Source organism: Oryx dammah, unplaced genomic scaffold (assembly GCF_014754425.2).
Source record: "Oryx dammah isolate SB20612 unplaced genomic scaffold, SCBI_Odam_1.1 HiC_scaffold_28, whole genome shotgun sequence".
NCBI classification, from domain to species: domain Eukaryota; kingdom Metazoa; phylum Chordata; class Mammalia; order Artiodactyla; family Bovidae; genus Oryx; species Oryx dammah.
Window position 1 is genome coordinate 90,240,073 of NW_024070212.1, and position 22,693 is coordinate 90,262,765.

The 22,693-nt window shown below is 39.6% G+C and overlaps 1 protein-coding gene across 2 annotated transcripts in view; it reads left to right on the forward strand.

The window, feature by feature from the left end:
• Positions 1-422: 422 nt before the first annotated feature.
• Positions 423-22,693, forward strand: part of NDC1 (NDC1 transmembrane nucleoporin) — a 60,162-nt gene continuing 37,891 nt past the window's right edge. For both annotated transcript variants that reach the window (XM_040231102.1, XM_040231103.1), the window contains exons 1-7: positions 423-713; positions 3,488-3,608; positions 6,887-6,988; positions 10,477-10,651; positions 11,960-12,098; positions 16,456-16,564; positions 21,058-21,109. In XM_040231102.1, the coding sequence (XP_040087036.1) occupies positions 564-713; positions 3,488-3,608; positions 6,887-6,988; positions 10,477-10,651; positions 11,960-12,098; positions 16,456-16,564; positions 21,058-21,109 (848 nt within the window). In that variant the 5' untranslated portion in view covers positions 423-563. The remainder of the gene's footprint in view (positions 714-3,487; positions 3,609-6,886; positions 6,989-10,476; positions 10,652-11,959; positions 12,099-16,455; positions 16,565-21,057; positions 21,110-22,693) is intronic.

Below are 22,693 nucleotides of genomic sequence, written 5' to 3' on the forward strand. Positions count from 1 at the left end.
TCTTAGGAAACCAAAGGTTTCTCTAGGGAAAGACAGTTCTTAATTTCAGTAAAATTAATTATCTATGTGGAGAGGCCCACAGCATCCTTTGATTTCACTGTCAGACAGCAGATAAAGTAAGATCGAAAGAAACGAAGGCAAATCATTTTGCCAGTTTTTTGTAATCATAGATAGAACTCAGTCAACACTGCGACTAGTAGCGGCTTTATAAATGACTACGATTCCCAGGATGCCACAAGTTACGGCAGGCAAGACTTCGACTCCCAGCATGCTGTACTCTGGAACTTCCAGTTCCAGAATGCAACGCTCCTCCTTGCTCCCAGAGGTCCATGAAGACTACAATTCCCGGCATGCAGCGCCGCCCCCAGTTTCTGGGGCCCCGCTGGACCCTGCTTCGGAGAGACCTTTTGGACTCCAGAGGGCGGGTCCTGGAGTCCCAGCCCCCTCTGGGGCAAGTGTCTGCGCGGCAGTTCTGGTCCGTTGGGTCTGTCCAGACGAAACCTCGAAGAGATGGGTTGGGGCCTGGGCCGGGCTTCTCCCAGGCAGCGTTTGAGGCAGCCCCAATGGGGCCCTCCGGGGGCCTTCCTCCCTTTGAACTGCGGTGGCGGGCGGGCTCGCTGTATCCTGCACCCCTCAGAGTAGGGGCCGCCATCACCATGGCCACGGCTGCGAGTCGGCCCTGCGCCGGAGGGTCGCGGGACGTCCTGTGGCGCGTGAGTGCTGCGCGCACCATGGCAGGCGCTGGTTACCTGCGGGGGTCTGGCTGGTTTAGGGGCGTCGGTCGCGCGTGCGCCATGGGCGGGGGAGGGGCTGGCTCTACTGTAGCGTGGGGAGCGCGTGGGGAGCGCGTGGGGAGGGGGGAGACCCGAGTGAGTGGTTTCGGGGTTGTGCGGGGCATCCTGAGTGGGAGCTAGTTATAGTAGGGAGGGGCGTGCTAAGGAGAGATGGTTACAAGATGTGTGTCTGTGCGGGACGTCCTGAGTGCAAACTTGTTACTGTGTGAGAGAGGGGTCCTGAATGGAAGCTGGTCGTGGTGGGAAGGATGACCTGCATGGAATTGGGGCGGGGAATGGGAAAGAGCTGTATGCCAGGGAGGTGCACCTACCAAGTGCAGACATCTTTAATTTGTTGATTACTTGGGATAAGAAGCGGGAAAGAATATCCGGAATCGGAAAGACAACAGCTGGACTTGGGGTCTGGGTAAAAGCAGGACGGGTATTTTGTCAAATTAGAGGGATGTGGACACTGGGGACCGGAGGTGAGGAGGTGCTTCCTTGTGGAAGTTTAGTCAACAGTTCTGCATGCCCTCTGTGGCAGGCAAAGAGTAACAGGAGTACGATCCCTTTTAGAACAGTGCTTATACCCTGGCAGCACTGCCATCTACTTTGTTCAGTTCAGTTGTGTCTGACTCTTTGCGACCCCATGAACTGCAGCATGCTTGGCCTCCCTATCCGTCACCAACTCCCGGAAGTTTACTCAAACTTATGTCCTTTGCGTCGGTGATGCCATCCAACCATCTTCTCCTCTGTCGTCCCCTTCTTCTCCTGCCCTCTATCTTTCCCAGCATCAGGGTCTTTTCCAATGAGTCAGTTCTTGGCATCAGGTGGCCAAAGTATTGGAGTTTCAGCTTCAGCATCAGTCCTTCCAATGAATACTCAGGACTGATTTCTTTTACGATGGACTGGTTGGATCTCCTTGCAGTCCAAGGGACTCTCAAGAGTCTTTTCCAACACCACAGTTCAAAAGCATCAATTCTTTGGTGCTCAGCTTTCTTTATAGTCCAACTCTCACATCCATATATGACTACTGGAAAAACCATAGCTTTGACTAGACAGACCCTTGTTGACAAAGTAATGTCTCTGCTTTTTATGCTGACTAGGTTGGTCACAGTTTTTCTTCCAAGGAGCAGACATCTTTTAATTCCATGGCTGCAATCACCATCTGCAGTGATTTTGGAGCCCCCAAAAATAAAGTCAGCCACTGTTTGCACTGTTTCCCCATTTACTTGCCATGAAGTGATGGGACCAGATGCCATGATTTTAGTTTTCTGAATGTCGAGTTTTAAGCTAACTTTTTTTCTCTCCTCTTTCACTTTCATCAAGAGGCTCTTTAATTCTTTATTTTCTGCCATAAGGGTGGTGTCATCTGCATATCTGAGGTTATTGATATTTCTCCTGGCAATCTTGATTCCAGCTTGTGCTTCATCCAGCCCAGCGTTTCTCATGATGTACTCTGCATAGAAGTTAAATAAGCAGGGTGACAATATACAGCCTTGACGTACTCCTTTCCCAATTTGGAACCAGCCTTCCATGGTTGTTCCATGTCCAGTTCTAACCGTTGCTTCTTGACCTGCATACAGATTTCTCAAGAGGCAGGTCAAGTGGTCTGGTATTCACATCTCTTGAAGAATTTTCTTTGTATCCCAAGTTATTAATACTAAATCTTGCCTGTTCTTTACAACCTTTACTATCGGCTATCGATGTCCTACACATTGTGCATCAGAAAGATGGCTGCAGTTTTTCTTTTTCAAGGTTTCTTATTGCCACTGCCTTCCTCAGACACTGACTGAAGTCTTTGGGTTGGGCCGTTGGCGTGTGCTTCCTCCTGTTTGTCTGCTGCCTGCCTCTTGTCCCCTCTGATCCATCTTCCGTGTAGCCACCTTACAGACACAAGGGTGTTTTACTTTCCAGAGATAAATCTTATTGTCACTTTTGCGCTTAAAATCCCTGAAGATCTTTTCTTGTGTTTATGGATTCAGCAGTAAATCTTGGGCCTCTTATGAGGGGGTGTGTGTGTGTTAAGTCGCTTCAGTTGTGTCCGACTCTTTGCCATCCTATGGACTGTAGCCCACCAGACTCCTCTGTCCATGGGATTCTCCAGGCAAGAATACTGGAGTGGATTGCCGTGCGCTTCTCTAGAGGGTCTTCCCCACCCAGGGGTGGGACCTGTGTCTCTTATGTTTCCTGCATTGGCAGGTGGGTTCTTCTACGGCTAGTGCCATCTGGGAAGCCCATCTCTTATGACATGGGCACTGATAATTCAGACATGAATACAATGAAGTAGGTGCCCAGTTAGGAGCCCATATCTAATCATTGTAAACACAGTTGCAGTATATACATGATTCCTGTAATATGTATACACTTTCAGATATTGACATGTTTATCAAACCTAGGGAGACAACTGTAAGTTGCTGTGAAATACAGTTGTAAACTAAATGAACCCTTCACTCCCCAAAGTGTGATATTTAATGTGACATCTGATTCTGGACTAAAACAGCAAGTGTTCACTGATAGGAGAAAATTCTGTAGTGGTGTGTAATATTGTTAATAGTGGTGACAATTGGAGTTTATAGACAGCTGCATGGACTGTAATCTGGGTATAAATATTAGTGATTAACATCCTGTATGAAACGATAAGATTTGCATAACTGAAATAACTGGAATATAACTGACTTCACGATTGAGGGATTTTGTTTATTTAATTACAGGTGTTGGGCTGGAGGATAGTTACAAGCATTGTCTGGTCAGTGCTGCTGCTGCCCATCTGTACCACAGTATTTGTAATCTTCAGCAGCATTGATTTATTTCATCCTATACAGTGGCTGTCTGGTAAGTGATATTCAATTTGGGGATAACAAATTTACAGGACCCACTTTTCAACATAAAAATTGCATTACGTTTTAAATTTATTTTAGTGTCTGTATTGAGAGTGGCAAAAAAAATTCACTCTGAGGTTCTTAAGCCATTCCCTGCCTAACATAGGCATTTTCACTACATAATAAGATCGCAAAACCTGTCAGAGACTGTTCACAGAAACAAAGATCACTAGAGACCACATTAATAAAAACTTAATTTTGTTTGTCCTTTCTCTTTGACAGCTTTATTGAGGAAGTGAACCTGTGAGCTTTCTTTTTAAGGAAGTGAACTAATACTTTTATATATTTAAAAGTTATAGATAGAAAATATGACATATCTTTAAAAAATATTTTCTAAAATTAATACTTCATTTCTTTATTGTGGCTGATAAGAAAGATGAAAAGAGAGAAAAGGAGGAGACTAAGGAACATAGAGTTAAACTGATTAATAAGAAGGGAAAAATTGTAGCAGGCTAATGTTTCTCAAAATTCTTGGAGATAATAAAATTAGTAAATTCATCAAAGTGCAACTACTTTATGTTAATAATAGCTACCAATTATTGCTGCCTACTGTGTGCTAGGCACCGTGCGAAGTACCTTAAATATATTCTTTTCTTTTTTTTTGTCCACGCCTCATCGCATACGGGGTCTTACTTCCCCAACAAGGGATTGAACTTGCACCCGTTGCAGTGGAGAAGTGGAGTCTTAACCACTGGCCCGCCAGGGATATCCCAGGATGTTACTTGTTAACCTTCCTATTAACACAATCTTGTATGATAAAAATGAGGTAGTATTCCTACTTAAATGAGGGACCTGAGACTCAGGTTATAAGTCTCTGCAGAGACACAGCTAGTAAGTAACTGAACTAGGATTTGAATATTGGTCTCTGACTTCAAAGCCTATGTTTATTCCACTCTGCCACACTAGAATTTGTTTTTTGTTGTTGTTTTTTTTGGTTCTTGAATATGTATTTTTTACTGAAAAAAATCATTCATAAATTAACATACAAAAATGTACAAACACGAGTAAATAATGTAATGACAAAGGACTATATTTTTGTGAAAAGTGTTTTTTAAAACATCTTTAGATTTCAGTGCAAAAATGTACCCCTGGCACCTCTTAAAACATAAGAGCAAGCTCAAAAAATCATAGTGATGGAAATAAGTTAGTTCAATGTCATCGTCATTGGTGAGTGGCTACCATCAGTCCGTGTGGCTGGCGTTCAGCTATAGGTATTTGTGGTGGAGCAGCTCTTAGGGGAGGCCCTGTATTGTCAAAATGAATAGCTTTGTGGACACTCCCTGGCGGGGGCCCCCCCCCCCCGGCCCCACAAAAAAAGTCAGTGTGAAAGAAAACTTTTCCTTGCACACTGCAATCAAAAGATAAGGCTGATTTAAGGGGTCACCCATTTGATAGCCTTAAGGAATTTCAGCTGCCAAAATATGCGCAAGGTCACATTTGGTTCTTGTTGTTTAACATGATAATTTCACGCTATCAACAGCACACGGGGCTGGCTGTGGTTTTTTTTTTTTTCTTTTACGTTTCCCCACTTAGTTTAGTGGATAAATGATTAACAGTGCACAGTAAGAGATTTCACACAGATAAAACAAACTCACACATGATTGCAAGATGATTTAAGTCACCCAACTTCCAGCCCTGGAAAGACACACTAGAATTTATAAAAACAGAAATGTTCCCAGAGTAGATTTTGAAGCCTTTTAAGGTCTTGCTTAAGGCTAAAAAGCACAAATACTCTTGAAATTCTTCCTTTTCCCCCTCCCCTCCAAAATGATAACAATAAATTTCTTTTGCTTTGAAAAGTGAGAAGTATGTTGTTAATTTAATTTTTCAGAAGAAATGCCAATTTTCAGAGTTAAAATTAAAAGCTTTACCTTATGGCCTTTGGAGAGAGATTGCTGCTAAAGAATTGAAGTCATTTTAAGTTTTTTGTTGAGACATATCAATCACTTTTTGGGTGAATCTCACAGTCAGATGAAGTTAAGCCATAAGCTAGTACCAGGGTGGCAAGTATTTCTGTAACCACCTTGCCTGTGTCTGCGTCACTCATGCTTGTCTAGTTGCTGCTGCTGCTAAGTTGCTTCAGTCGTGTCCAACTCTGTGTGACCCCAGAGATGGCAGCCCACTAGGCTCCCCCGTCCCTGCGATTCTCCAGGCAAGAACACTGGAGTGGGTTGCCATTTCCTTCTCCAGTGCATGAAAGTGAAAAGTGAAAGTGAAGTCGCTTAGCCATGCCCGACTCTTAGCGACCCCATGGACTGTAGCTCACCAGGCTCCTCTGTCCGTGGGATTTTCCAGGCAAGAGTACTGGAGTCGGGTGCCATTGCCTTCTGTAGTTGCAACTTTAGAATATTCAATATTGTAATCTAGAGCCATTACCAGTTGTTATGGATTGATACTTTAGACAAAACCTTTTTCCCATTTCATGGCCCATGGGTTCTTTAATTCTAGAGTCCCTTTTTCTCCAGATTGGATTTGATTTATGCCATTTTTCTCATCAAATATTACTTGTCTGCTTCAACTTTTGCTTCATAAAGTCTTTACAGGAAAATTTAGTCCTTCCTTCCTTATTTCCAGCCACATGAATTAGTTATTTCACTCTTTTAGCTCAGTGTAATTCTTGAGAAGTTTACTTGTGGATGCTTAATAATTTTTCAGTAATTTTGGTCAATGAATTAAAATTTTAAAAATAATTGGTCTCATTTAGTCTATTTAACAAACATATGTCCATATTTTTATTTCTCATTCATGTTTTTAGGCATAATATATACATATTTTAAACTGTCACATTTTTTAGATGGAATATTGATTGTTGAACCACTCTAAAATGTGAATGTATTAGTATTTCACAGGGATGTCATAAATTTTTATTTTTAATTCTGTTCATTTGGATGATTTACAGATTATTCTATTTCTGGAAATATTACTTTTTTTAGCTATAGGGACTAACTGCATTTAAGAAGGGATCTGAAAAATATTTACATTTTAGAAAGAAACTTTGTTGGTATATTACTAAATGTGGTACTTCTCTGTTTCACATGAAATATATTTGCATATGGTATTATTTGTCTGATGTTATCATATGGGTCATCTAAAAGAAATTCTGGTATATATTAAAGATAAGTTTTTAAATTAAAATTAGGGTTGTGGTTCAAGCACCCCTTTTTATTGCAGTATACTAAACATGACAATATGACTGAATGAACTCACTGATTCATCTCTCTTTTGTTTTAGCTTCTTTCAATGATCTGTATAATTCCTACATTATCTTTTACCTTCTGCTGTTGTCAGTGGTAATTGTAATAATAAGTATTTTCAATGTGGAGTTCTATACAGGTGAGTTTTCAAATGTTAACCATCTTTAAAATACCTGAATTTATTTTACTAAGAGCAGAAATAATGAATTTTGTATGTGGATGTGTACATCAGAGGGTGTATTTTGTGTCAAAGTTTTAAAATGTGTACAGAATTATATACTTTTGAGTGTCTTACTGTAAAATTTATTTGACTGGTACTTTCTCTGATTTTAAAAAATAATTAGCACTCTTAGGACAAATTGTATGATTCCACTTCCATATAGGACGTAACTAGAGTAGTCTCGAATCCATGGAGATGTGAGGTAGAATGATGGCTGCCAGGGACTTGAGGGAGGAAGGAGTGGGGATTGTTTAGTGGATGCAGAGTTAATAGGCACAGGGGAAGTCGGAAGAGTTTGGAGATGGATGGTGTCGATGGTTGTGCAACAATGTGAGTGTACTTGAAACTATATACTTAAAATGGTAATTTTTTAATATGTATTTTATGACATTAAAAGATGTAGACATTTTAATAGTTCACAGCTAGTGACTAAAGTTGTGATTTAGCGGATCTATTATAAAAATAATTCCTTTATAGAGTAGGAGATCAAGACCAGATGATTTCTGAGGTCCTTTTCAAATATTGAAGTTTACAATTCTGTGGTTTTGGAACAACAAAATTTAAAATATCATGTTTTGCCTTGGGAGAATCACCTGCTAGGTTTTAGAGTTTTTTACTTTTTCTCACTTTCTCTCCTTGCTCTTCCTGCCTTTTCAGATTCCTTAAGTCTGACCTTGAGGTAAAATGAGAAGCTTTTTCTTATACTTCTTTTTTTCACTATAACTTCATTCCTCTTTTTAGCTCTTTAGTACTTCCTGGCTAGATATGATATACAATTTCACATTGTTCTCTGGGTTTTAAAATATACCCTTTTCCTTTGCTTTTCTAATCCCTCACTACTTGCTGATGGATCTCTTTCTATTCAAGCCATCTGTAGAACCCCTTGGCTCACAGCTAGCTTTTTGGGTGGGGGGAGGGGGGTGGCAGGCCTGTGCTACATGGCTTGCACGATCTTAGTTCTCCAACTAGGAATTGAATCTGTGCCCTCTGCAGTGGAAGCGTGAAGTCTTAACCACTGGACCACCTGGGAGGTCTTCATCTAGTCTTTCTTAAAGCCTGACTGGTCACTCTGGCTCATTCCTTCAGCGTTTGTTATGCAGTGCATTGTGTAGGGTTAAGAGATGTTTGGTCCCAGTTTTCCCCAAGAGATCACAATCAATGTTGAGACAGTAATACACTGGATAGTAGGAGAGTATATAGGAGCACCATTTGCCCAGCATGTTGAACTTCCTGAGGAGATGACGTTGAAACCAAGCCTCGAAGGGTGTGTATATTAAGTAGACAAGAAAAATGATTTTCCAGGGGAAAGATATAGCATATAAAAAGGTTTAATGACATCAGAAGGTTTGGTATATATTCAGTGCCGGGGTCCAGCCCCAGCAGGATCCAGGGGAACCTGAAGGAAAAATGGCATCGGCGGATGATTTAGAGAGAGATAAGGAAAGAATATTGTAGATAAGAAAATAGAGGAGAGAAAGATGCTGATATTCCTTGGTTTACATAGAAAGCCAATAAAACTTCGAGACAAGAAGTTTGCCCTGTTCACGGAGGCCACAGGTGCCTTCCCGGTCTCCCGAGGGAGTGAAGACGCAGAACGTCTTCCCGTTCAGGTCTTAGAAACCTGGGCAGATAAGTGAACGCAGGGAGCCTCTATGCTCCAAGGGATCAGCCTGAAAAAGAAAGTAAGAGAGAAAAAAAGAGAAAAAAGAAAAACACGGGGTGACCAAGCTTCTTCAAGCGAGGCCCATTGTTTTTATTTTTAAAAGGGTCTTTTATACGTTTACTTGTACATAGAGGGAAATGAAAGATGCAAAGTCATACAGTCAGCCCAAACATTACATCTGTTTTGTCTTTATCGAAACCAGGATTTTTCTGCAAACCTTTCCCATAAACAATATTGTGTACATTATCTTCTGTCCTTGGAGACCTGTGAACATTTTATAACCCTCTTTTGATAAAGTCTTCTCAACCAGAAAACTTATTTTCCCTTGAAATGTTTTTTCTTATATTTCTAATCTATGTCAGCCTGAAAAAGTATTAAACGGAGTTACATTCTCACGAAGCAAAGGTGCAGTGAGTTATAAGAAAGAACCAATTAGCTCAAAAGTCTGATGTGGTTATATTCAAGGCTACACTTGTTTTTCTTACTTTCCAGCTATGTTAACTAATGCACTCCCAGGTGCAGAATGGATAAGAGATATGGTAACTTAGCAACAAGCATTTGGCCAAATAATGGAATCCTACATTAACACTACTCTAATAACTTTTAACTCTTTGAAAGGCTCTATGTTTTAGGCTTTCCATGCCTCTCACAGTTGGGAGGATGTAAATCATATGCATAGCTGCAAGAGTCTAGATATACCTGCCAAACAAGCTATAATGCTAACAGAGGGAGTTTGATTTGAAATATTTTTCTCATGTCCAGGAGACTTATTAGCTATAGCCCTAAGTTGATTTTCTCCAGAGAAAGGTGGTCAGGAATAGACCCCTGTTAATGTCAGAGGAGTTGGTGAAAGTCATGAAATAGTAAAACAGACAGATTCTGGTTTTGGGGTAGATGCTTGAGAAAGCCTAGGGAGCCCGTTGAGTTCTGAAGCCTTGCTTAACAGTTCTCTTCCACATGACCTTGTCATGGGTGGGATCTCCCGTGGTGGCTTCCGGCAGTTCAGAGTATAAGTCAATTACACAGTCAGTAGGTCTTGTGGGCACTACTTGTAGGGAGGGAAAGGTGATAGCATCCTCTTCTCCAAATTGTGAAGCACCTAAGCCCTCTCCCTTTATGCTTAGTTTTCCACCATACTTGGCGTGTATTAAATACTGTAGGAATTAAAAGAAGACTGTGTACAAAGATAGGTCACGGAACCCTGTGCCAGCTGTTTTCAAAGGCCAGCATTCCTCACCTCTTACTCACTCTTGCCTACCCCAGTTCACCTTGCAAGCGTTTATTTTAGTGTTCAGTGTTTTCATTATTTACCTAGTTTATGGTTTATTTTTCCAGATGAACTATATATTGTCAATTCAAAACTCTGAAATAAGGATTACTTGCTGGAAGACAGGCACTATCTTAAAATTATTGTTTATTCCTTTATGGCAGTAAGGGGAGTGCCAGGGTAGGCACTATTTGAGCTGTCCGGAAATCTTAATTAAAAAGAATTGAAAAATGTTAATCATACTATCCTTAGATTTCATCTCTGGATTCTTTGGCTTTTCTTCTTCTGCGTGTATCTGTATTTACTCAGCCCTTTTTCAGATTATTTTGACTTAGGCTGTTTCTGTACTGTGTTTTATACTGACTCGGCTTCTTCCTGCCCTTTGGAGTATTTATGCAAGGAGGGGAGGGAAGAGTTTAGGTCCCCTGCTGTATATGCGGAGGATTATAAAGCTACAGTCTTGTCTTTTGTTTTCAGTTGTGCCTTCCATTCCCTGCTCAAGGCTGGCACTGATAGGGAAGATCCTTCACCCGCAGCAGCTCATGCACTCCTTTCTTCACGCTGCAATGGGAATGATGATGGCTTGGTGTGCCACAGTGATAACCAAGGGCCAGTACAGCTTCCTTGTGGTTCCCTGCACTGGTACCGAGAGGTAATGTTCCATATATTTTTTATAAGGGTCCTTGTTTAGTTATTAATCCAAAGGTGATCTGTATACATTAATAGTTTATGGACATTCTTTACTTTCCAGACTTCTGTTAAAAAGTGCTTTCTCACATACATCAAATGTTTTTGATGTTTTATGTTTGTTGAATTCAACAGTTTTTTTTAAACCATTCTGTGCAAGGTGCTATGCTAGATGCTGTTGAATTTATTAGGATGATTTACATATATATGGACTACAAGCTCCTTCAGAGTTGAGAACAGTAGATGATGTAAGACATGGGTGCAAATGAATATATGAGGAGAGGAATAGAAATGTGTGAAAAATAGGATGTAACAGGAAGAAAATGAAATGTGCAGATAAAACTTGTGGGAGTTCAGAAAGCAGGGACGGATCTATACATGGCTTCTGGGAGGAGGTGGCATTTAGGTTGGGGTTTGAAGGAAGGATAATATGGGAAGAATGAAAAAAAATTTTAAATAATTACAACTACCTTCTTCAGTAGAGCACTTTTATAATTTTGAAACATACATAGTTCTTGAACAGATGACATTTATATAAATATCAAGTTGATATTCTGACTTTAAAAATCAAAAAAGATTTCTGGAGTAGTCTTTAAGTCCTCAATTAGCCATTGCTTTTATACAGTGTTCATGACTACTGAATACTTGATTTCCTTTTGTTCCCCAGTTATTGTTATATAGGGCAGGCTTTTTTCCTAATGTGGTAAATGTTCTTTAGTGAAAGGGTTCCCATGAAGGATTGCCTCCTTATAAGAGACAACACAGAGAGAATCCCAGTTACAGCATCTCTATGAGGTATATAGCCTTCATTTAGAGTTCTACCTAGCCCAGATACCGTTTACCAGTAACTCAAAAGCACCATTGCTTACTGTCATAGGAGACATTCTTACCCTTACCAGATTTCCAAATGAGCAGAGCTAGAGTTATGTTTTTTGTTTTGTTCTTAAAATGGTAAGATTTATTAAGGTTTTTCTGCAAAAGTAACAGCCAAGCCCATGCTTCTTAAGAGAAGTGATTAGCAGTAAATTTATGTCATACCTTGGGCCCAGAACCACAGGATGCTTCTTAGTTTTAACTAAAGGTCAAATTCTCATGCATCAGAGGAAAGGGTTTTGTTAATCTTTTGCCCACACTTAACCTGAAACACACCCTTATGTTAGAATTTGGGGATTTCTTAAGTAATTAAGTCAAAGCTTTACCTTCAGTAAATATTGAGCCTAAATGGTGATGTGTCCCTGGCTATTGAATTAATAACCTAAATTTTCCCTTTCAGCTTAGATAGTCCTGCTGTACAAACCTGCTTAAATGAGTATCACCTTTTCTTCCTACTGGCTGGAGCATTTATGGGCTATAGCTATAGCCTCCTGTATTTTATTAACAATATGAACTATCTTCCATTTCCCATCATACAGGTAAGCTGTCATTTTAGCATTTCCTTGTGTCAGAATTTGGCTGGGTTAAAATTGCCCTGGTGATTCTTTATATAACTGGCCTCATCTGATTAATTCAAGATTTGATCAGTGAAACTTAGGACTGAGATGCTCAAAATGGCATTTGGAGAGGAGATCTTTGTCTTCATGAGACTTGAGTGTCTGGGAGCTGCAGTTACCCTTCCTGCTGCGTCTCAGAATACCGCTTTGCTCCACTCTCTCCTTCCTTGCGAGGAAGTGGCAGCCGCTGTGACCAAGCAGGGCTGGGGAGGCTGAAGATGACAGGCATGCACATGCCTCTGTGCAGCTGCCAGCTTCTTTTTGAACCTAAGAATCTCATTAGCTTGACGATGTACAAGTAAGTATAGAACATGTTAGTTACATTCTGAGTAAATAAAACAGTCTGATTGGTTTCAGTGGGATAGTTTAGACTGTCTTTCACTTAGGTTTTTAAAAAGCTGCTAATTTGGTAGAAGCTATCCCCTCCTCTGGCAGGAGAGAGAAAGGTAGGTTGAGGTTTCTCCAGTGCCACCAAGGCTCTCCGCAGAAGTTGCCACTGTTCTTGACTGTTGTTATTCGCTTCATTCCTGCTCTACGGCATACTGAATGCTGGGCTTTGGAGTGAAACTGTCAGAACCAGTTCCTTCGCGCTAGGACCCAGTCTGGGAGGGAGAGCGTAGGGGAGGGATGTATAGATAAGTGATATGCCACGAGAGCGTAAATATTAGAGTGTGATGGATTGGGGTTCTCCTGGTTTAACTGAAGTTTTCACATGCCTGTTGCATTCTTGAGAACAATCCAATGAAAATACACCTACTGCAAAGAGATGGTGCTCGCAGGCAAGACTGTGGCGCTTACCTCTCTGCTGTCTGTGAGCCTATGACAGGGAGTCCTGTTACAAGTTCTTTCCATCCTGTGAAGGTAAGTTAAAAGCAGAGTGCCATCTTTGCTACCTCAGAATTTCACAAGGAGAAAGATCCCAAAATCCTGCATAGAAATATCCATGGTGAATCATCTTTGATTCAAATATCATTAAGAGTATAGAAAATGAAGAAAAGAAAGTACTAGAGAAAAATTAGATTACTCCCAAATATCTTGCTCCTTCATGGACTTCTGTTGATAGTGAAAGCCTGTTTAACATCACAGATGTGTAAGGGAGTGAACAAGGAGAGTCTAGTATTGATAGTACTGATAAATTATTGTTTATACCATGTAATGCACATTTGTAAAATTTGACTGCTAAATTTTTTGTAATTTCTTTTGATAAACTTCTGGGTTCATTCTTGTGTATTTTTCCAGACCCTTCATTGTACATTTATAAAATAGTGGCTGTAATATTATATATTTGATGGGTTGGGGTTTTCATAAATACTTTTATTTTGCACATATTATTCAGTAACTACTTTTTCACGTAACAATATGAAAAATTAGATCTCTTTAAAAATATAGTATTTTAACCAATTTGCTGTTAGTCCATTAGGTTGTTTTTGTTTTTGTTTTTTCCTTTAAACTTGCTTCTGCTACAAAACAGTTCTGTTGCCCTTATTAGATTCTTAATGACTGACTGATAGGGAAAAGCACAACATTGGTGTGGAGTAGGATACAAGGAAATGAATAAACACCAAGACAGGCTTGGTAAGTTATACACCAGCAAGACTATTTGAAAGATTATTAAATGAGATGAGATTTATAGAGCCTGACACATAGTGAATATTTGAATAGGTAAAGGAGAGCTCATAGCCAAATCACAGAAGAACCCAACAAGGAATTGAAAAGCATGTCACCTTAGGAGCAAGAAGAGGGTAGATTAGCTTTCTCTGTGTATCTAACTGCTTCTGTAGCCTCTCTGGACCCTTGTAAGTGATGGTTGAGGTGAGAGCTTCAATAGTAATAGTATAGGAACTATGCCCTTTTTATTGGAAGGTGAAGGTGAGATAGTGGTAGCACCCAGTGACTGCATGCAATAGGTGCAATTCTACATCTTGGACTTTGAAAGTATTTTAATAAAACAGGATACTTCAAGCTGTATGGTTAGTGACCAAGTATTCATTTCACCTGGGCTGCTTTTTGTAAGATACTGTTGGCATCTGCAGATATGGTATGAAGACAAAAACCTCTGCCTAAGAACTTTGCTGTCCTTCTGCTTCTGAAATCCTTAAAGAAGGACTCGCTCTAGTATAAACACAAAGGAAGACTAAAATTTGGGAAGTCCATCTTTGGTTCTTCAGGTTTCCTCAGATCCTCTCCAGTAATATAAAAATATTTTTCCCATTGGCATTTTTAGGGTACACAACCCTTGTTTCACAAGCAGTGTAATTTTTTCAGAAAAAAACCTTTCATATTTTTTCTTGCTTGATTCTTTACTCTTAGATTGTTAGCATTGGAAGGTACCCACTGAGGAACTGTGTAGCTGGTTCAGCCTTATTCTCTCTCAGATAATTAGATAGGTGATGAGACTTACTTAATGTTGTACAGAAAAAAGGCAGTATTACAGCTCAGGTCTCCTGATTCTTAGGCTTGTGTCTTCTTTACTTCCTGTTTTTCTGCAAACCCCTTGTGAAAAATTTTAGTGTAGAGGCATTATATACTGTCTTTAAGGTTTCAGGCTCTGAAGCCAGCCAGCCTGCCTTAAAATCACAGATTTTTATTTTGCTAACTGGTAACATTGGTTAAATTACTTAACCTCTCTGTGCCTTGGTTTTCTCAGTTGTAAGATGGAAATAATAATAGGGGGTTGTTGTGAGGTTTAAATGGATTAATGCATTTAAAGTGCTTGGAATAGTACCTGGTATGTGTTAAGTGTCCAAAAAGTGTTAGCTGTTAATTATTATTTTTTTTATACTTACTCCATCTTGATAGTCCTTACTATATATTAGGTTGGTGAAAAACTAATGGCCGTTTCAGACCATGAATTTTAAACCATTATAACTAGGCTGAAACACATCTTTATTCATCAAAATAGGAACCATTACAGTCAACACATTTTTGCCAATGAGAAATAAATTTGTTTATTCCTGTACTATAACAATCTGTGCTTTGGGATCTAACAAATTCTTAGAAAGCATTTTCTGCCTCTTGCTGGTTGTGGAAGCATTCTCCCTGCAAAAAATTCTTGAGATGCTTTAAGAAATGGTGGTTGGTTAACAAGAGATCAGGTGAATATGACGAATGAAGCAAAACTTTGTAGCCTAGTTCTTTGACCTTGTGAAGCATTGCCTGTGTGATGTGCAGTCAGATGCTGTGGGGAAGAAGTGCACCCATTCTGTTGGCTGTTGTGTTGCAGCTTTCAATGCATCTCATCGATTTGCTGAGCATACTTCTCAGAGTTAATGGTTTCGCCAGGATTCAGAAAGGTGTAGTGGATCAGACAGGCAGCAAGGCGCCAGGCAGTGACCATGACCTTTCTTTGGTGCAAGTCTGCCTTTGGGAAGTATCTTGAGCTTCTTTTCAGTCCAACCACTGAGCTAGTCTTTGCTGGTTGTATAAAATCCCCTTTTTGTGACTCATTGTAATCCGATTGGGATATGGTTTGTTGTTGTGTAGAATAACAGAAGACAACACTTCAAAACGATGGTTTTTGAATGTGCAGTCAACTCATGAGGCACCCGGTTATCAAGCTTTTTGACCTTTCCAGTTTGCTTCAAATGCCAAATGATCATAGAATGGCCGACTTTGAGTTCTTTGGCAGCTTCTTGTGTAGTTGTAAGAGGATCAGCTTCAGCGATCGTGTCAATTGGTCGTTGTCAACTTCTGATGGCTGGCCACTGCACTCCTCATCTTCACGGCTTTTGTCTCCTTTGCAAAACTTCTTGAACCACCTCTGCACTGTACTTCATTAGCAGTTCCTGGGCCAAATGCATTGTTGATGTTTTGATTTGTCTCTGCTGCTTTATGACCCATTTTTTATAAGAAAATCGCTCAGGTTTGCTTTTTGTCTAACATCATTGCCCTAGTCTAAAATAAATACAAAATAAACAGCAAGTAATGAGTCATAAGCAAAAAAAAATATAAAGCGAGAAATAGACCTTAAATATAACCACATTTATTTAAGAATGTATTCCAGTATCAAACAGCAAAGTTCAACAGTGCAAAGCCACAGTTACTTTTGCACCAACCTAATAGATTGATACAGTTAATTTTCTCATTTCTGATGTCATATAAATGAGATGTTGTATAAGAAAGTATTAAATATTTTAACATCAGAGATAGTTGATTTTTTTTTTTACCTCTAGAATAGACTTTGTCTTTTTATGTGTGAACTGTTGTGTGCTTGCTTTAGGATAAAGTAGAACCTTTCTTTGAATGTGTCATTTGATTCTGGTTTTCTTTTTTTCCACAGCAATACAAGTTCTTACGCTTCAGGAGGTCTCTGCTCTTGCTAGTTAAGCATAGTTGTGTGGAATCACTGTTCCTGCTTAGAAATTTCTGCATTGTGTATTATTTTCTTGGTAAGAATTTCTCCTTTTTGATACAGTGTATGTATTAGCTCACAGCTCAGGAAATGTCAGTCAAAAAGCCGTTCTTCATTGTATTCACTTATTTCCTACTGATGCTGGGAAAGATTGAGAGCAAGAGGAGAAGGGGGTGACAGAGGATGAAATGGTTGGATGGCCTCACTGACTCGATGGAGATGAGTTTGAGCAAACTCAGGGAGATGGTGAAGGACAGGTAAGCCTGGGATGTGGTACAGTTCATGGCATCGCAGAGTTGGACACAATTTAGCAACTGAACAACAGTCATTAGCCCAACTGATTGCTTGTTTAGATTAAATGTTTATATTTAGATTGAAACATTCAAAGACTAGTTAGTTGAGAGAATATTGTTAAAGAAAATGTGGCATATACATGTAATGCAGTAATAGCCTTAAAAAAGAAGGGAATCTTGTCACATGCTACAACATGGGTGAACGTTAAGGACATTATACTAAATGAAATAAGACAGGCACAAAATGACTACATTATCTCACTTAACGAGGTATCTAAACTAGTCAAACTGTTAGAAACAGAGAGTAGAATAGTGGTTGTCAGGGGCTGGAGGGAGGGGAGAAAGGGGAGTTGTTCAGTGGATAAAGTTGTTCATTTGCTAAGCGGTGTCCAACTTTTTGCAACCCAGTGGACTGTATGTAGCATGCCAGGCTTCCCTCTCCTTCACTGTCTCTGGGAGTTTGCTCAGATGTCCACTGAGTTGGTGATGCCATCCAACTGGCTCATCCAACGCCACCTTCTTCTTTTGCCTTCTGTCTTTCCCAGTATCATGGTCTTTTCCAATGAGTCAGCACTTCACATCAAGTGGCCGAAGTTTTGGAGCGTCAGCATCAGCCTCCAATAAATATTCAGGGTTGATTTCCTTTAGAATTGACTGGTTTGAACTCCTTGCTGTCCAAGGGACTCTCCAGAGTCTTCTCCAGCACTGCAATTCAAATGCATCAATTCTTTGGTGCTCAGCCTTCTTTCTGGTCCAACTCTCATATCTGTGCATGATTACTGGGAAAACCATAGTTTTGACTATATGGACTTTTGTCCACAAAGTGATGTCTTTGCTTTTTAATCTAGGTTTTTCTAGGTTTGTCATAGTTTTCCTTCCAAGAAGCAAGCATCTTTTAATTTCATGGCTGTAGTCACTGTCAGCAGTGATTTTGGAATCTAAGAAAATGAAATCTGTCACTGCTTCCACTTACTCCCCTTCTATTTGCTATGAAGTGATGGGACTGGATTCTGTGATCTTAGTGTTTTGAATGTTGACTTTTAAGCCAACTTTTTCACTCTCTTCTTTCACCCTCATCAAGAAGCTCTTTAGTTTCTCTTCACTTTCTGCCATTAGAGTGGTATTATCTGCATATCTGAAGTTGTTGATATTTCTCCCGGCAATCTTGATTCTACTTGTGGTTCATTCAGCCCAGCATTTTCTATGATGTATTCTGCATAGAAGTTAAATAAGCAGGGTGACAGTATACAGCCTTAATGTACTCCTTTCCCAATTTGGAACCAGTCTGTTGTTCCATGTAGGGTTCTAAATGTTGCTTCTTGACCCACATACAGGAGGTCAGGAGACAGATTTCTCAGGAGACAGGTAAGGTGGTCTGGTATTCCCATCTCTTTAAGAATTCTCTATAGTTTGTTGTGATCCACACAGAGGCTTTAGCATAGTCAATGAAGCAGAAGTAGATATTTTTCTGAAATTCCTTTGCTTTCTCTATGATCCAATGAATGTTGGTAACTTGATCTCTGGTTCCTCTGCCTTTTCTAAACCCAGCTTGTACGTCTGGAAGTTCTTGATTCTACTACTGTTGAAACCTAACTTGAAGGATGTTGAGCATAACCTTACTAGCATGTGAAATGAGTGCAACCATGTGGTAGTTTGAACATTCTTTGGCATTGCCTTTCTTTGGGATTGGAATGAAAACTGACCTTTTCCAGTCCTGTGACCACTGTTGAGTTTTCCAAATTTGCTGGCATATTGACTAAAGCGCTTTAACAGAATCATCTAGGGATTTAAAATAGCTCAGCTGGAATTCCATCACCTCTACTAGCTTTGTTCAAAGTAAAGCATCCTTAGGTGCATTTGACTTCATACTCCAGGCTGTCTGGCTCTAGGTGAGTGATCACACCATTGTGGTTTTGCGGGTCACACGACTGAGCGACTGAACTGAACTGAAGACCTTTTTTGTATAGTTCTTCTATGTATTCTTGCCACCTCTTCTTAATCTCTTCTGCTTCTATCAAGTCCTTAGCTTTTCTGTTCTTTATCATGCCCATTCTTGCAAGTGTTCCCTTGATAATCTGCAATTTTCCTGAAAAGATCTCTAGTCTTTCCCATTCTGCTGTTTTCTTCTACTACTTTGCATTATTCATTCAAGAAGGTTTTCTTATCTCTCCTTGCTATTCTGTGGAACTCTGCATTTGTTTGGGCATATCTTTCCCTTTCTTCCTTGTTTTTCACTTCTCTTCAATGGATATAGAATTTCAGTTTTACAAGGTAAAACAGATCTGGAGATCTGTTATATGACAAGGCCCCAAAGGTTATGATGATAGATTTTTTTTTCTTTTTTTATGATGATGTTTTATGTGTTTTTATCTCATAAAAAATATATTCTTTAAAAAAGAAAATATTATATATCATTTGGTCATTATAATAACATATTCCTTTTTATAACATTTTTGTAATTTTCTGTAAGTTCAATCCTAAAGAAAATAAACCCTGATTATTTACTGGAAGGACTGATGCTGAAGCTCCAGTACTTTGGGTCATCTGATGTGAAGAGCCAACTCACTGGGAAAGACCCTGATTCTGGGAAAGATTGAGGTCAGGGGGAGAAGCGGGCAACAGAGGATGACATGGTTGGACAGCAGTACCAACTCAACGGACAACGGACATGAGTTTGAGGAAACTCCAGAGATAGTGAAGGACAGGGAAGTCTGGCGTGCCGCAGTTCATGGGGTTGTAAGAGTCAAATATGACTTAGTGACTGAACAACAATAACTAAAATGACAGAAATATCTTGTTGCTCAAGGAATATTATGAGGCTTCACAGGTGGCGCAGTGGTTTAGAATCCACCTGCCAGTTCAGGAAGGTGCAAGAGATTCTGGTTTGATTCCTGGGTTGGGAAGATTCCCTGGAGTAGGAAAGGGCAACCCACTCTAGTATTCTTTTGCCTGGAAAATTCCATGGACAGAGGAGCCTGGTGGGTTGCGAAGAGTTGGACATGACTGAGCAACTGATTATACACGCAAATAAATTATAGAATATACTAACGTGAATTTCAAGCACAAAGATGCAGCTTATTTAGTATAATGAACAGTACAAGTTGAATGGAAGACTTTAATGCAAATAGCAACACATTAATATAAACAAAATCCAGCATTCTAAAATAAATACTCTTTTCAGACTGTTTCTGAACATTTCCTGGTCCTACTTTTTTCTGTGGAATAATTTTATAAAATTGTTCTATTTGTGTATAGGCCATTCTGTTGTCCACTGTTAAAATTTTTAGTTAACTATTAAAAGCATGTAGAAAAATGGATTGTTGTCATTTTAATGTTAACACTTTATTGTTTTTTTATTAACCTACTGCAGTCAGCCTGGCTGGTACCCTTTGGGCTGACATAGCAGCTGTGTCAGCATATCCATGGTCAGCTGATTCTTCTGTCATTCCCGTTGTGTTTCATTCAGATTTTATTTTCAGTATTAACACTTTCCCTTTCTTTGTTGCACTTTAGTCTTTTTGTCCAGTTTTCCTCTTTCAGTTTTTCGTTTTTGTAAAATGTCATGAGCATTTATCATGGGAGATACGGAGGCAACACAACTATATGCTTTGCTGTCTGTGCCAGAACTAAGAGATGTGACTCATCACTAACAGACTGAAAAAAACAACGTCCAGCTGTTGTCTGTATGCTGATTTGTGTACTGCTGAAAAGCTAGAGTACTGTATTCAGTTGCATACAGCTGATGCCAGTAACTGAAATTTGAATTGTGTTGTTGAGAGCTGGTGTTATTTAATTAAACTATAGTAACTGAAATATGTATATGTTCAGTTCAGTTCAGTCGCTCAGTCGTGTCCGACTCTTTGCGACCCCATGAATCGCAGCACGCCAGGGTTCCCTGTCCATCACCAACTCCCGGAGTTCACTCAGACTCACGTCCATCGAGTCTGTGATGCCATCCAGCCATCTCATCCTCTGTCGTCCCCTTCTCCTCCTGCCCTCAATCTTTCCCAGCATCAGGATCTTTCAACTTCAGCATCATTCCTTCCAAAGAAATCGTGAAAAGCAAGGGCTGTCTAGAAACTATTTTGCTGCCCATTCCTAATCCAACTCTAGCATTTTGACTGAGGTCTTTGTGTCTACTTGGTCATCTCATCAGTCTCATATTCCAAAGCATAATGGTTTATTTTGTTAATTTTATATGATTATAGCATGGTATTTTTTTTCTTCCCCCTCTCAGGTCATATTCCAAAAGCTTGGATTAGCACTGCCATGGACCTTCAGGTAGATAAGTAAGTGTCACATGAAAAGTCTAATTTTAATTATCTTAATTGTTTCTATTCTTTTAGTTGTTTGCTACTTTCCAGATGTTTTATTTAAATTTAGCCTTTATGTGAAAGAAAATTGTATTCAGAGGCTTCCCTGGCAATCTAGTGGTTACAGCTTCATGTTTTCAATGCAGAGGGCATGGGTTCAATCCCTGGTTGGGGAACTAAGATCCCACATGCAGCATGGCCAAAAAAATATTATTAAAAGAATTGTATTCATTTTTTAATATATGTATATAGTTCACATAATTTAAAGTCCCAATGGTATATAGAAGGGTGTACAGTGACTCTGTTGGACCAGTTTCTAGTCACCCAGTTCCTTTCCCCCAAAATAAGCAGTGATGATTCCTTTTTCGTTAGATATAGCTTTTATATAAGTGGACTTGAGTTCTACAGGCATGCCTCTCTTGCTTCTCTCCTCAATAATCATTCTATACTATGTTATAGTAGAGAAGCACCATACTGTGGTTTTACTCTTAATTGTGCCTGTGTGGAAACCAGATTTGAGTTGAGTCATGTGGCCAGCTGAAGTTCCTCAGTAGCAGTGCAGTGACAGCACTGGGGCTTATTGTTCCAGTTGTTTCTACATGCACTTTGCACATAGGTAAAGCTTTAATTTTTATTTGGCAAAAAAATACAAACTCCTCTATTACTATTTGTTCTTTTAATTATTGGTTATTCCACCATGATACTTTTTGTATGATCCTAATTACTACCACTTAAAAAAAAATAACACTTTCATTGTCTTTTTAAAAAATATTTCTTTACTTATTTGATGGTGCCAGGTCTTAGTTGTGGCATGTGAGATCTAGCTCCCTGACCAGAAATCGAACCTGGGCCCCCTGCATTGGGAGCATGGAATCTTAGCCACTGGACCACCAGGGAGGTCCCTTAACTACTACCACTTTTGAGAAGTGAAAATATTGACATTTACAAATGTTTGAGATATTATGATTTCTGCACAGTAGATTTCATTTCCTAACTTGTAAAAGTTTCTTGGTAAAATTTACTTTTGTCTTCTGCTTAATCACTAGATATGAAACCAAATGGGCAGGTCACTTATTATGTTAGCCCAGATTTTAAACTTGGTCAAATAGAAAAAGAATGATATTTGATAGACATGTAATATAATGCTTTTTTCCTCTTTTCCCTTAAAAAATGTTTTGCTTCTATGGCAATGTATGGTATTATGGTCTTAATGTTGGCCAGGTCCTCAGTAATGTTTATTTAAAAGCATAAAAAAACATTATTTCCCCCCTTCCCTCTCCCAGCCCCAAGGAGTGTCAAGTACTAGGCTGGGCACCCCTAACATAAACTGTTGTAAATCACCTAAAAGCCCTAAGAGATAGAAGAAGAGATTATGCCACCATATGGATGAGGAAACTGAGGGTAGGTTAGGTCAAGTGATTAACAAAATCACAGCATTTACAAATAGCAGAGTCAGGAGTTCCACTCCTGTTTTCACAGTTGCTAAGTGTCTGTAGAATTATGATGGTGTTGCAAATTGAGCTGTTCAAGGTTTTGGTAAGATTGCCTGTGTTCTCTTTA